The sequence below is a fragment of the Rhizophagus irregularis genome, chromosome 16 (assembly GCF_026210795.1).
Source record: "Rhizophagus irregularis chromosome 16, complete sequence".
NCBI classification, from domain to species: domain Eukaryota; kingdom Fungi; phylum Glomeromycota; class Glomeromycetes; order Glomerales; family Glomeraceae; genus Rhizophagus; species Rhizophagus irregularis.
This window is the reverse complement of record NC_089444.1, coordinates 3940687-3952823: the sequence shown is the minus strand read 5'-3', so window position 1 is coordinate 3952823 and position 12137 is coordinate 3940687. Positions and strand designations below refer to the sequence as shown.

General features: G+C 26.0%; 3 protein-coding genes across 3 annotated transcripts; all 3 read left to right on the top strand.

Moving 5' to 3' along the window:
* Window positions 1-4204: 4204 nt before the first annotated feature.
* OCT59_008542 (uncharacterized protein) lies at window positions 4205-4525 on the top strand (the record flags this gene model as incomplete). Its single annotated transcript, XM_066142552.1, has 2 exons — window positions 4205-4363; window positions 4436-4525. 2 exons carry the CDS (start codon window positions 4205-4207, stop codon window positions 4523-4525), a joined length of 249 nt encoding a protein of 82 aa, XP_065999423.1.
* A 1037-nt stretch (window positions 4526-5562) lies between these two features.
* OCT59_008541 (uncharacterized protein) lies at window positions 5563-5763 on the top strand (the record flags this gene model as incomplete). Its single annotated transcript, XM_066142551.1, has 1 exon — window positions 5563-5763. The coding sequence occupies one exon, from the start codon at window positions 5563-5565 to the stop codon at window positions 5761-5763; it is 201 nt and encodes a 66-aa protein (XP_065999422.1).
* Window positions 5764-10088: 4325 nt separating this feature from the next.
* On the top strand, window positions 10089-11794 carry OCT59_008540 (uncharacterized protein; the record flags this gene model as incomplete). Its single annotated transcript, XM_066142550.1, has 7 exons — window positions 10089-10164; window positions 10271-10295; window positions 10373-10409; window positions 10796-10804; window positions 11051-11094; window positions 11694-11730; window positions 11792-11794. 7 exons carry the CDS (start codon window positions 10089-10091, stop codon window positions 11792-11794), a joined length of 231 nt encoding a protein of 76 aa, XP_065999421.1.
* Between the last annotated feature and the right edge of the window lie 343 nt (window positions 11795-12137).

The following is a 12137-nucleotide window of genomic DNA, read 5'->3' as shown; positions in this document are numbered from 1 at the left end:
AAAAAAATTCCGAAAAAAAAGGACAATAATTCGGTCCAAAAAGAGTGAAAAAAAAACTTTTTTAAAAACAAATGACAATACAGTCTGAAAAAAAAGATCGAAAAAAAATAATATAGAAAAAATCGGATTATTAATAAAAAAAACAAAAAGAATGAGAAAAAACGAATTTTTCAGTTTGAAAAAAACTAAACTAAAAGAAGAAAGGGAGAAGATTTTTTTTCGGTTTGAAAAAAAAACGAATTGATAATCAAAAAAAAAAAATTTCATTAACTGAAATTGATAAAAAAAAATTAGACTAAAAAGGTAGTTTCGGTTTTTACGGTAAAAACTGAAAAATAAAAAAATTATTATTGTCTATCTAATAGAAATGGTTAGTTGTGGTAAAAACAATTATGTTAGTATTAATCCATTAGAATTCCAGTTAAAATTTCAATTAACTGGAAATGTATTAGTTTAAAGATTTTTTTACGAAATAGATCGGACGTAAGAATATCACACTTTTTAATGTTACCCAATTCAAATATTATACGGGATAATCTAAATATGACCCAATTTTTTAGATTATTAATAATCACGTGATTAAATGTAACTTCGAGTCATACACAAAAGCTCATTTTGGTTGTATTTGCACATTTTATAAAAAGTAAAAATTTTGTTATACTTTAACAACGAATCAAAAATGATGGAGGCGATTTATAAATTGGCGATGGAAGAAGAATTTGGATGTGGACTTCAAATAAAGAGTCAACAAGAATTACTATTTGGCTAAAATGAAAAATATAAGTTTAAGGGACAAACGAAAAAAGTTCGTTTTGAGTCAACAAATACTTCATCTACACAACAGTCGAACGACTTTCCAGTGGATAAAGAGTTATATTTAATGCGACAGACCAATTAGAAACTGAATTAATGTTAACGCCAGCGCCTGCGCCGTCGACTAAACCATCATCACATATCGGAAACTGTAAGAAGGTTGTTGTAGAATTTACAAAATTTAAACGAAGATTTCAGTAAAAGACTACTTTAAGGCCATTACTTTCAACAAAACCAAAAGAAGATAATTTAAGTTCGGACGATTCAGACGAGACAAAAGATAATAAACGAATAAGAAAAAAACGAAAGCGATTACAAGGGTGATATAGCATCGGATTCGGATTAACAAAATTTTATACATAGAATAATATTGTAATTATTAGTTGATAGAGTTAATATAAACTGAAATATACACAAAATATTAGCAAAATTTTATAAGTACTAGACAAAAACTTTGTTAACTTTTACAAATGATTTTTACATTAGACTTGTTAGTTACTATAGAGTTATTCAATTTTTATTTGTTTACCTCTATGTACTATTTCATTGCTAATCACCAATCATGGACTATCAAATGAGTAGAAAAAAATATAAATAGTTATGATAATGATGAGTTTCAAAATATTTTTTTAAAGAAAATTATTTCTTAATTAAATTATTTTTTAATTCTTAACTATCCTAGCTAGATTCTAACTTGGGTACTAAGACGAAAGGTGTTTATCACTTGAGTATAGATGCCAATACCTTCCCGTATCACTCAGATAATATCTACTGTATATAACAGATACTAGCGGTGTAATTCCGCGTAAAGTCAACTATGAACGGATGTTAATCTGGACAGATATTAGTCCAATTATTTAAAATTTACACAAAACTACATACCAAATTTGGTATTACTAAATTTCGAAATGACGAAATCCTTATCCAGTTGCGGAAGACAAAAAATCACTTATTTGTGAATATAAAGATACTTTTGTAAAGCACATTTCTATTTAATTCTTTCAAAAAAGAAATTGGTACAAATTTTAAAGAAAACAATATCGAAGTTTTTCAAAAACTTATTTGTAAAAGAAAAGAAATGAAATTGAAAAGAATAAAATTGTAATTGAAGGGGAATGAGGTTAATAATTTAGGACTTTATGACTAACTATATATGAAAATTTTTTTAATATAAAATATTCTATTATTCCTGATCCCCATATCTACCAGTTGTAAACGTGGCCTTGACTTTGCCGTCCTTTTCTTTTGATGGACTTTCGACTTTTTGAGCATTTTTTCTTTAATGATTAAATTAATAAAATTAATAGATTTCTTTCGTTGATTTTTAAAAAGTATTAATAATGTATTTGTATTTACCTCTTAATTAATTGATCTAAATTCAAAGGAGAGGCTGTTATGATAGTAGCCATAAGCACAATCAAGAGAGCAAAGAAGATTTGACGCGAATTCATTTTATAGCGTTTTGGATCTTTTTGTGTTTGGATATTTTTAATTTCTTATTTAAAAGAATTATTATTTAAAAAATTTTTATTTGATTTTCTGAATTTGTTGAATTGGTGATTTTGTGAAATTCTTAACAAGTGGGAAAGCCATTTATATATTGATTTTTTTCAACATTATTAAATAGGCTGTATTCCCTACAAAACGAAATTAATTTTACAAATAAATTTGGTATTCTTTGTTTATCGAAAAAACTTTCAAACATTTCTTTCGTCTTTAATATAACGACAATTTAACAATTAATTTATTCGAGCTTTGTTCCTTAGAAGAGTGATTGGTTGAGCTAAACAAACAATTTATTTTTCTTGCAGATGTGTAATTGATTAAACTAAAAAAGGAAAATAAAGGAAAAATAAAGAAAACAAAGAAATTAAAGTTTTATGTGAACAAAAATATTTCGAATATTATGAATTCAAATTGCATCAGATAATTTATTTCGGAAGATTTGGCTATAATTCAAAGCTCGCGCAAAAAAAAACAAAAATTTAAATATGATGCAAAAAAAAAGCGCCCAAATCATACAAAAAGGTTTATAAAAATGGTTGAAAAATTTTTTCCGCTACCTTTTTAAATGGTCGAAACAAAATTTTATTTTTTAAACCTCTTAAATGTCTATTTCCTTGTTTTTAAAGAAAGTAAGAAAAGAAAAAAAACATAATAATAATGTAAGAAAAAATCTTTATGTAATTTCTATAGTATCATCATCTCGTCCTCGTCAACCTTTCTCGTCAGGTATTCAATAACATTTGTAGGTTCTTCATGTTTTATACTTTGTCTTTCAGAAAAAAGGTATTTTATAATATATCGTATCAAATGTTCTTCCAATAAGATTAAATATTATCGAAACACCAGCGGACATTAAAGAAAACTTGGAAAGGGCAAACGATATTTTAACGTAAAATGCCTTGGTATAAAAAATGAGAAAACTTGTGCGTAATATATAACGAACGCAATGTCCAAAATCTAAATTATTAACACAAACGAAAATATCAAAATAGGATATTACGGGTAATTTAATTACTGTTTTTTTTAAAAAAATCATTATATACTATATTTGAATTCTTACCTGTGGATTTTGATACCTTACTATAAAGAATATAATAATGCTTCGTCCGAGAAAAACATTTTGTTATTCCATCCGTCAAATAACTATATTTTTTTTAAAAAAAAATGGTACCGTTATTATGATGTGTGATTTTTTATGTACAGTTTGCGAATATTTTACGTGTTTCATGTATCGTCTTCATTATCTGAAATTTGTTTACTGATTTCTGTTTCAATATCTACAACGGACTGGTTTGCTTCCTCTTCACTTATATTTGTTTTTGTTTAATTTTATTTTATTATAAGCCATCTTGTTTTAAATATAAACTTGAGATACAAATTTTACAATATAAGTTAAAAGAAAAAAGTTAATTTATATATTTTGACTTAAATCAAAAAAAAGTTTAAATATACTTTGTCAATTGCTACGCTTCAAAATCAGTTAGCATTTATATAATATCTAATTGTTATATTAGCAGCCAATATTTAATGAGATTATTATTGTTTGTTATAGGATTTTACACAAACAATATTTAATTTTCAATTGTACTTAAAAAAAGGATATTTTTATTCGATTTTTTTCGTTTCACCGACAAACGTTTCACCGACATATATATAAATTTTTTTTTTTTGTTAATAACGCGAAATATTGTATATAAAATTAAATATAAAATTTACATATATCTTTATGACTTTTGTATGAAATACTAGGGGGAATTTTTTTTTGTTAGTAACATGTGTTTCTTTTTTTTAAAAAAGAATATAAAATATAAAAAATTTAAAATCATAAACTTAATTAAATTTTACTTAAAATTGCATTAATTATTATTTCTTTTATTAAAACATAATGCCTGAGAATTTGGTCTGGTGTACTTGCCAAATTTACTCATTGGAAAAGGAAGGTAGCTCTTGGGAATCGAAAATTGCTCGAACACGACACCGGCAACGTGATAGACGAAATATACAAGGTCCCAATGATTTACAAGATGATCATATTCAAAATCCAGTATAATAAATACATCTCCGCCACATGAATTATATCAACAACAATCTGAATTTGATTTAATAAATTATCAAGAATTTGAATATATATGGTTTAGAAGAGTCTATAGAATTTGTGAGTAATTTAGTAGAAGAATCTATGGAAACTATTGAAGAGTTTGAGTAATTATATTGTTATGAAAAAATAGAAGTAGATATTTATGCAACCTTCCATCAGTATTTGAAGTTCAAGACTTTTACGCCATAGTTGGTATTACTTAACTTATGAATTTGAAGGATCAAAGGTAATGCTAGCTTACATCCAGTGGACATCTCCTGTTAATGATGAAGATGATGTTAGTGTAAAAACATTAGACGAATGAGAGCATACGAGTTTGTAGATGCTCAACTATTGACCATTGTGTAGGTTTTATTGAAATTGATAAATTATTTTATATCGTAGACAAAGAGGTTGATACTGCGTAATTATTGGATAAAAATACATAATAATAATGTTACAAATATTGTGCAATTATTGGATAAAAATCATAAAATACACAATAATAACGTTTAATAATATGCAATTTAAAAGACATTATAATAAACGTGCATTTTATTTACAATTACTAAATTCTTAGTTTTTATAAAAATAAATCAAATATCATATAATTATTAGATAAATTGTAGTTTTGTACGTTTTTATACACCTAGATTTACAGATAAATTATAATATTGTGCATTTTTATACAATTATTATACACATAATAATTTCTAGTTATTTAAAAACATGATATAATCCGAATGATTTTTTTTTATAGGGGTGATTAAATGTAACTTTTCACGTTTGATGCTAACTTTTTTTTTGTGTCCGTACAACATATTTAAACATGGTTAGCACTTAGCATGAAGTTAGCGAATAGTAATAAATAAAAATTGATTCTGAAATATGATAATTTGTCTTTAATAATTTCTCATCTATTTTTTTTAATAAAATAAATTTCATAATGAATATTTTCTTTTACATTTTAGCTTGATTTTTCTTTTCTTGATATAAAATAGAGCATATAATTTCCTTGTATCATTTCTTCTTCTCTCGTTTCTTTATTCCAAACTGAAAAAAGTTTCTAAAAGAGATAGAAATTGCATCAAAATGTATGTCTTTTAAAAGTAAAATATGATAAAATAAGAATACTTCACATTTTGGATTATAAATACATTTAAAATATGCTTCAACAACGTCATCAATTGGTGACCACCAATGATCAGGATTCAGGAACTCCAATTGCACCATCTGTCATTTCAGTTCCTGATAGAGACTTATTAAATACTGTAAATTCATTATCTATAAATTTAAATATAAAATTTAAAATTATACTTAGTACCGGTGACACTTGGACATACAGCATTAATAGTAATATTGTGTAATTCGCTAACTTGTGACATGGATCTCGTCAAACTACTAGTAATGATCCAAAAGAAATTGTTTAAGCAAAGAAAAAATTTTTTTAAATAAGATTTAAATTTTGCGTTTTACGCACTTCAGCTTTAGTAGCACTGTAAACACCAAAAGTAAACACCGGATGTATTGCGGCGGTGATTGCGTGTTAATTATAATACCACCTTGTGGATTATTTTGTTTTAAATATTATAAAGTAAAAAGTGCAGACATGAATTCCAGCCTTTGGGCCATGTTAATTACAATTACTGCTACTCACCAACAATGGACTATCAAATGAGTAGAAAAAACATTGTTGAAACCTGTGATTTTTTTCATTGTAGTAGTATCACGTTGCTATTTTAGTAACGTAACAATGCATTGTACGTTAATACGAAATTGCAATACATCTACAATACTGTGATTGCGTTGTTTGATACATTGTGACTATATCATAAATATAGCTTTTTTTATATTAAAATTTTTTTAAGTATTATTTTTTTTCATTTTCATAATATTGATGTTGAAAATGCGACTACAATGCTTATAATTGCATAGTAACGATGATGATACTATATTATACTGAAATAATCAATTGTTTTATGCGCAGATATTTGTACTTAAGTATCAGCTATTAAATGTAAGAAAAAAAATTTAATAATAATTTCTTAAAATATTTCTGAATGCCATTTATTTTTTTATTATTTTATATTCCCCTAAGGCAATAATGGATATACATATCTAAAAAAATTATGAAAAAAAAAATCAAATTTATTTTATGTCAAGCAGGAAAAAAAAATTCAAATTTCGGGGAAAAGGCCGAAATTATGTATCACGTGATTAACGTGACAATTTTAACAGATCAGCCACTTTTTTTTTAAAACTTTAACAAACCTTTTTCCTTTCTCATAGTCTCACCCTTTCCCTTCCCCGTCTTTTTCTCTTCCTCTTGTTTCACCCTCTCTAATAAAATAAATCTTTAGCGGAACGTTTAGCAATATTTTGATATTTTTCTTTATTAGACAAAAATCATTGCATTATGCAATGGAAATTAAGAGTTCATACCGATTTTTTTTAAAAAAAAATAAGTATATTATTATAACTTAAATGACAATAACTTCAGTAAAAAAATGGATTGAGAAAAAGCTAGAGAATGAGTATATTCATTATTTTAAATATGATGAATTTAAAATTGATGAAGAAGAAATTGGTAGAGGAAGGGATATCAGAATTCCGGTAAGATTTTTTTTCTTTTTTTTTCATCTTTATTTTTTTAATGAACGGTTCTAATTGTTCATTTTTTTCTTTCTTTAGATGGTTCTTTCAATTTACTTTGGGAGACATCTTGGTAAAGTTTTTTATTTATTTCTTCCATCTTTTAACAAACAGTTCCTAACAGTTCATTTCTTCTCTTTTTAGGCGGTTCTTTTGTATTTCTTGTAGTAAGTTAAATTTTTTTTTCTTTCATTTTTTTTATTTGACAAAACGTTAACTGGCGGTTAACTAAAATTTTATTTTCTTGTTTCTTTCCCTTTGGATGTATGAGATTTCCAACGGTTGGTTTCTTTTTACTTTTCTAAATTCTTTCAAATTAAATTTTTTTCATTTTTATTTAACGAAACGTTAAACTAATTTTTCATCTTTTTTTTTTCTTTTTTTTAGGTTTTATGTTTCAATACTTCTCTTTCAGATGTCCGGACCTTTTGACATGTAAGACTTCAGTGGGAACTATTTTTGACAGGAATTGTATTACTATTGGCATATAATGAATCAAAATGAAAATTTGACTTTGATTCTGGATACAGAAGAACAGATACAAGAACTTAAAATGCTCTCTCATCACGAAAAATTATTTTACTTGTTTTACTTATTATTTCAAGATTCCAATACTCTATTCCATATTCGAAACTTTACAGTAACTATAAGTTTCGTAACGAAATTTACCTTTTCCTTAGTATTGGAAACATCCTTATTTTTACTTTTTTTTTGTAGTTATAGAAGGGTTTTGATTGGGGAGATTGGAGACGGTAAATTTATTTGCGAAACTTACTTTTTTTTGTTTTCTTTAATTAGAAAAATTTTTAATGTTACTTTTATTTTTCTTTTAGATCTCAGTTTCTTCAAAACTTCTTGTTATTGGACAGATTATTTTTTGGAGTCCTTAAACGTGTAGAATTTCAGTAAGAGGCTCCCTTTATTGGGATTATTTCGTTTTAAGGAAAAAGTTTCATTTTTACAGACTTTTTCAAATTACCTTTAGCAATACATGTTTATTAAATAATTTTATTTTCAGATACTTTTATACATTTTATATAAAGAATTATATTATCAATACTTAATAATGAATAATTTAATAGTTAGCTGGCGTAGTATGTAATATATAACATTGTTTGCTTTATTAAATATATATGCAAATAAAGTGCGTTTACAACATTGTAAAAAATAAATTACTACGTTTTGACTATACGTTTACAATAGTAAAATAGGTACAATGAAATCGGTTTTACGGTAAATTAAAAAAGCAACGCGTCGTATGACGTTCAATAATGACGCACAAAACGACAGATGAATCACGTGATTATGGCGCAGTGTCAACGTTGTTTAAAAATATGAAGTTTCTGCAATGAATATAAATAGTTATGATAATGATGAGTTTCAAAATATTTTTTTAAAGAAAATTATTTCTTAATTAATTTATTTTTTAATTTTTAACTATAGCTAGATAACTCGAGTAATGAGACGAAAAGGAGCGAGTGGTGAATGTTTTATCACTTGAGTAGAGATGCCAATACGGCAATACCTTTCCGTATCACTCAGATAATACCTATATAACAGATACTAGCGATGTAATTCCACGTAAAGTCAACTATGAACGGATGTTAATCTGGACAAATATTAAAAACTACATACTATTACTAAATTTCGAAATGACGAAATCCTTATCCAGTTGCGGAAGATAAAAGATCACTTATTTGTGAATATAAAGGTAAAGCACATTTCTATTTAATTCTTTTAAAAGAGAAATTGGTACAAAATTTAAAGAAAACAATATCGAAGTTTTCCAAAAACTTATGATTTCTAAAAGAAAAGAAATGAAATTGAAATTGAAGGGGAATGAGGTTAATAATTTAGGACTTTATGACTAGTAACTATATATGTAAAATTTTTTTTATATAAAATATTCTATAATCTACAATAATGCGATAAATTATTATATCATGCTTTGAAATAATACTAAATAAGTGAGAATGAATAAATAATGTTTGATAAAAAGTTTCTAATATACAAAATATGATGATGAATAAACTAGGCGCCGCCTGCTATTCTACCTTTATTTGTGACTTGTGCCTTTTTCATGAGTTGCAAACGTACTAGCCTTGACTTTGCCGTCTTTTTCTTTCGATGGACTTTCGTCTTTTTGAGCATTTTTTCTTTAATGATTAAATTAATAAAATTAATAGATTTCTTTCGTTGATTTTTAAAAAGTATTAATATTGTATTTGTATTTACCTCTTAATTAACTGATCTAAATTCAAAGGAGAGGCTGTTACAATAGTAGCCATAAGCACAATCAAGAGAGCAAAGAAGATTTGACGCGAATTCATTTTTATAGCGTTTGGATCTTTTTGTGTTTTGATATTTTTAATTTCTTATTTAAAAGAATTATTCTTTAAAAAATTTTTATTTGATTTTCTGAATTAGTTGAATTGGTGAATTGGTGAAATTCTTAACAAGTGGGAAGCCATTTATATATTGATTTTTTTCAATATTATTAAATAGGCTGTATGATCAACAAAACGAAATTAATTTTACAAACAATAAATTTGGTATTCTTTGTAGTTTATCTTTAAATAATTAGAAAAAAACTTTCAAACATTTCTTTCTTTCATCTTTAATATAACGACGTAATTTAACAATTAATTTATTCGAGCTTTGTTCTTTAGAGGAGTGATTGGTTGAGCTTGTTTAATAGTTTTTTATCTTTAAAAAGGAAAATAAAGAAAATAAAAAATTCGAATTTTTTTAAACAAACAATTTATTTTGTCTTGCAGATATGTAATTGATTAAACTAAAAAAGGAAAATAAAGGAAAAATAAAGAAAACAAAGAAATTTTTTAGTCCTTGTTAAAGGTTTAATTTTGTGTAACAATAATTTTAATTGTAAAGAGATTGTCACCTGATCAATTAATACAATTTAATTAAAGTTTTATGTGAACAAAGACATTTCAATGAATTCAAATTGCATCAGATAATTTATTTCGGAAGATTTGGTTATAATTCAAAGCGCGCACAAAAAAAAAACAAAAATTTAAATATGCAAAAAAAAAACGCCCAAATCATACAAATAGCTTGGCACTTATTCATTCCAACTCTAATTTGGATACAAAAAGGTTTATAAAAATGGGCGAAAAATTTTTCCATTACCTTTTTAACAATAGTCGAAACAAAATTTTATTTTTTAAACCTCTTAAAATGTCTATTTCCTTGTTTCTAAAGAAAGAAAGAAAAATATAACAATAATGTAAGAAAAAATCTTTATGTAATTTCTATAGTATCATCATCCTTTCTCAGATATTCAATAACATTTGTAGGTTCTAGGTTCTTCATGTTTTATACTTTGTCTTTCAGAAAAAAGGTATTTTATAATATAGTGTATCAAATGTCCTTCCAATAAGATTAAATATTATCGAAATACCAGCGGACATCAAAGAAAAATTGGAAAGGGCAAACGATATTTTAACGTAAAATACCTTGGTATAAAAAATGAGAGAACTTGTTGTACGTAATATATGACGGACGCGATGCCCAAAAAAAATCTAAATTATTAACGCAAACGAAAATATCAAAATAGGATATTACGAATAATTTAATCACTTTCTTTTTTTGATGAAATAAAATCATTATATACTATATTTGAATTCTCATGGATTTCGATACCTTACTATAACGATAAAGAATATAATAATGCTTTGCCGAGAAAACATTTTGTTGTTCCATCTCAGCTAACATTATTATTTAAAGTTAATTAAGGTGAGAACGTTTTATGTACAGTTTGCGAATATTTTACGTTTTATCATAGTACCAAAATTTTCCATCAGTTAGAGGGTAATGAGAATAAAAGGAATCTTTAATAATACAAATATAATACGTCATTAGCACATTATTTTATCCAAAAGTTTTAGCGAAATTTCTTTGCAATAAATTTTTTTTCTAAAAGATATTTTTTTTATCGAAATTTTTCTATTTTTTTTCTAATGAACTTTTGGTAAAAAAAAGCATAAAATTGGTACATCTGCCATCCGTTTGAAATTCGGATATCCGTCATTTGTTGGATGAATCAGATCGGATGAGCATTTTTTTAACGGATCGGGTGACGGATTGAGATCGGATGATGTCGGATCATCCATCAGATCCGGAACCCCTTTTATCCTTTATAAACAAAACAAAAAAATTTCAGTTTCTTTCTTAATTAAAAATAAAATATTTTTTATAAAATATAAATAAAAAAAAATATTTTTTTTCAATCGCATATATATATTGTATAAGATTTCCCTTATTGAATTTAAAGTACAACCATTAGAGACTACCACTTGAAGGTTTCAGGAACGTTATTAACGTTCGCTTTTTTTTTAAGAAAAACGTTACTTTGACGCGAGAATTGTTCTTTGAGGTAAATGGGAGAATGAGAGTTCTGGACTCTTTAAAAGAATATTATTAATGTTCTTTTTTTTCTTTTGGGATAATCACCTTGAAACTTCTTGAGGTAAATGGAAACTGAGGGGAGAGTATCAATAACGCTATTGACGTTCTTTTTTTTTTTTAAGAGAATACACTTTGAGAACTATGAGAATTGAGGTAAATAAAAAGAGAAAGTCTGTATCTCTTTACATTTTACAAACGGCACAATCTTTTTTTATAGAGATGACCGCTATTGGAATGGCTTCTTAAATATTGAGGTAATTGGAAAGGGGGAGTCATCCCAAGAACGTTACTAACGTTCATTTTATTTTCTTTTAGTGACAATCACCTTGAAGACTGGTATTGGAATAGCTTCTTGAGGTGAATGGAATTGGGTCTTTTTACAAAAGCATTTACTAAACGTCGGTTCTTTCTGTAGAATGGACTCTTGGATTGTGGATTCAACTTGGAAGGTGAGTCTTAGATGGGGTGATATTTTTTTTTATTTAAAAAACATTTACTAATTTTCTATTTATTTGTTTTTACAGAATTGCTATAGACTCTTGGAAGCGATTCTTAGATGGAAAAGAAACAAGAAGTTCCTCGCCAAATTCATTTTAGTATCCTTTCCTTTAGATATGGTATTAAACATTCCTTCTTTTTTTTCAAAATAGTTTAGTAAGAT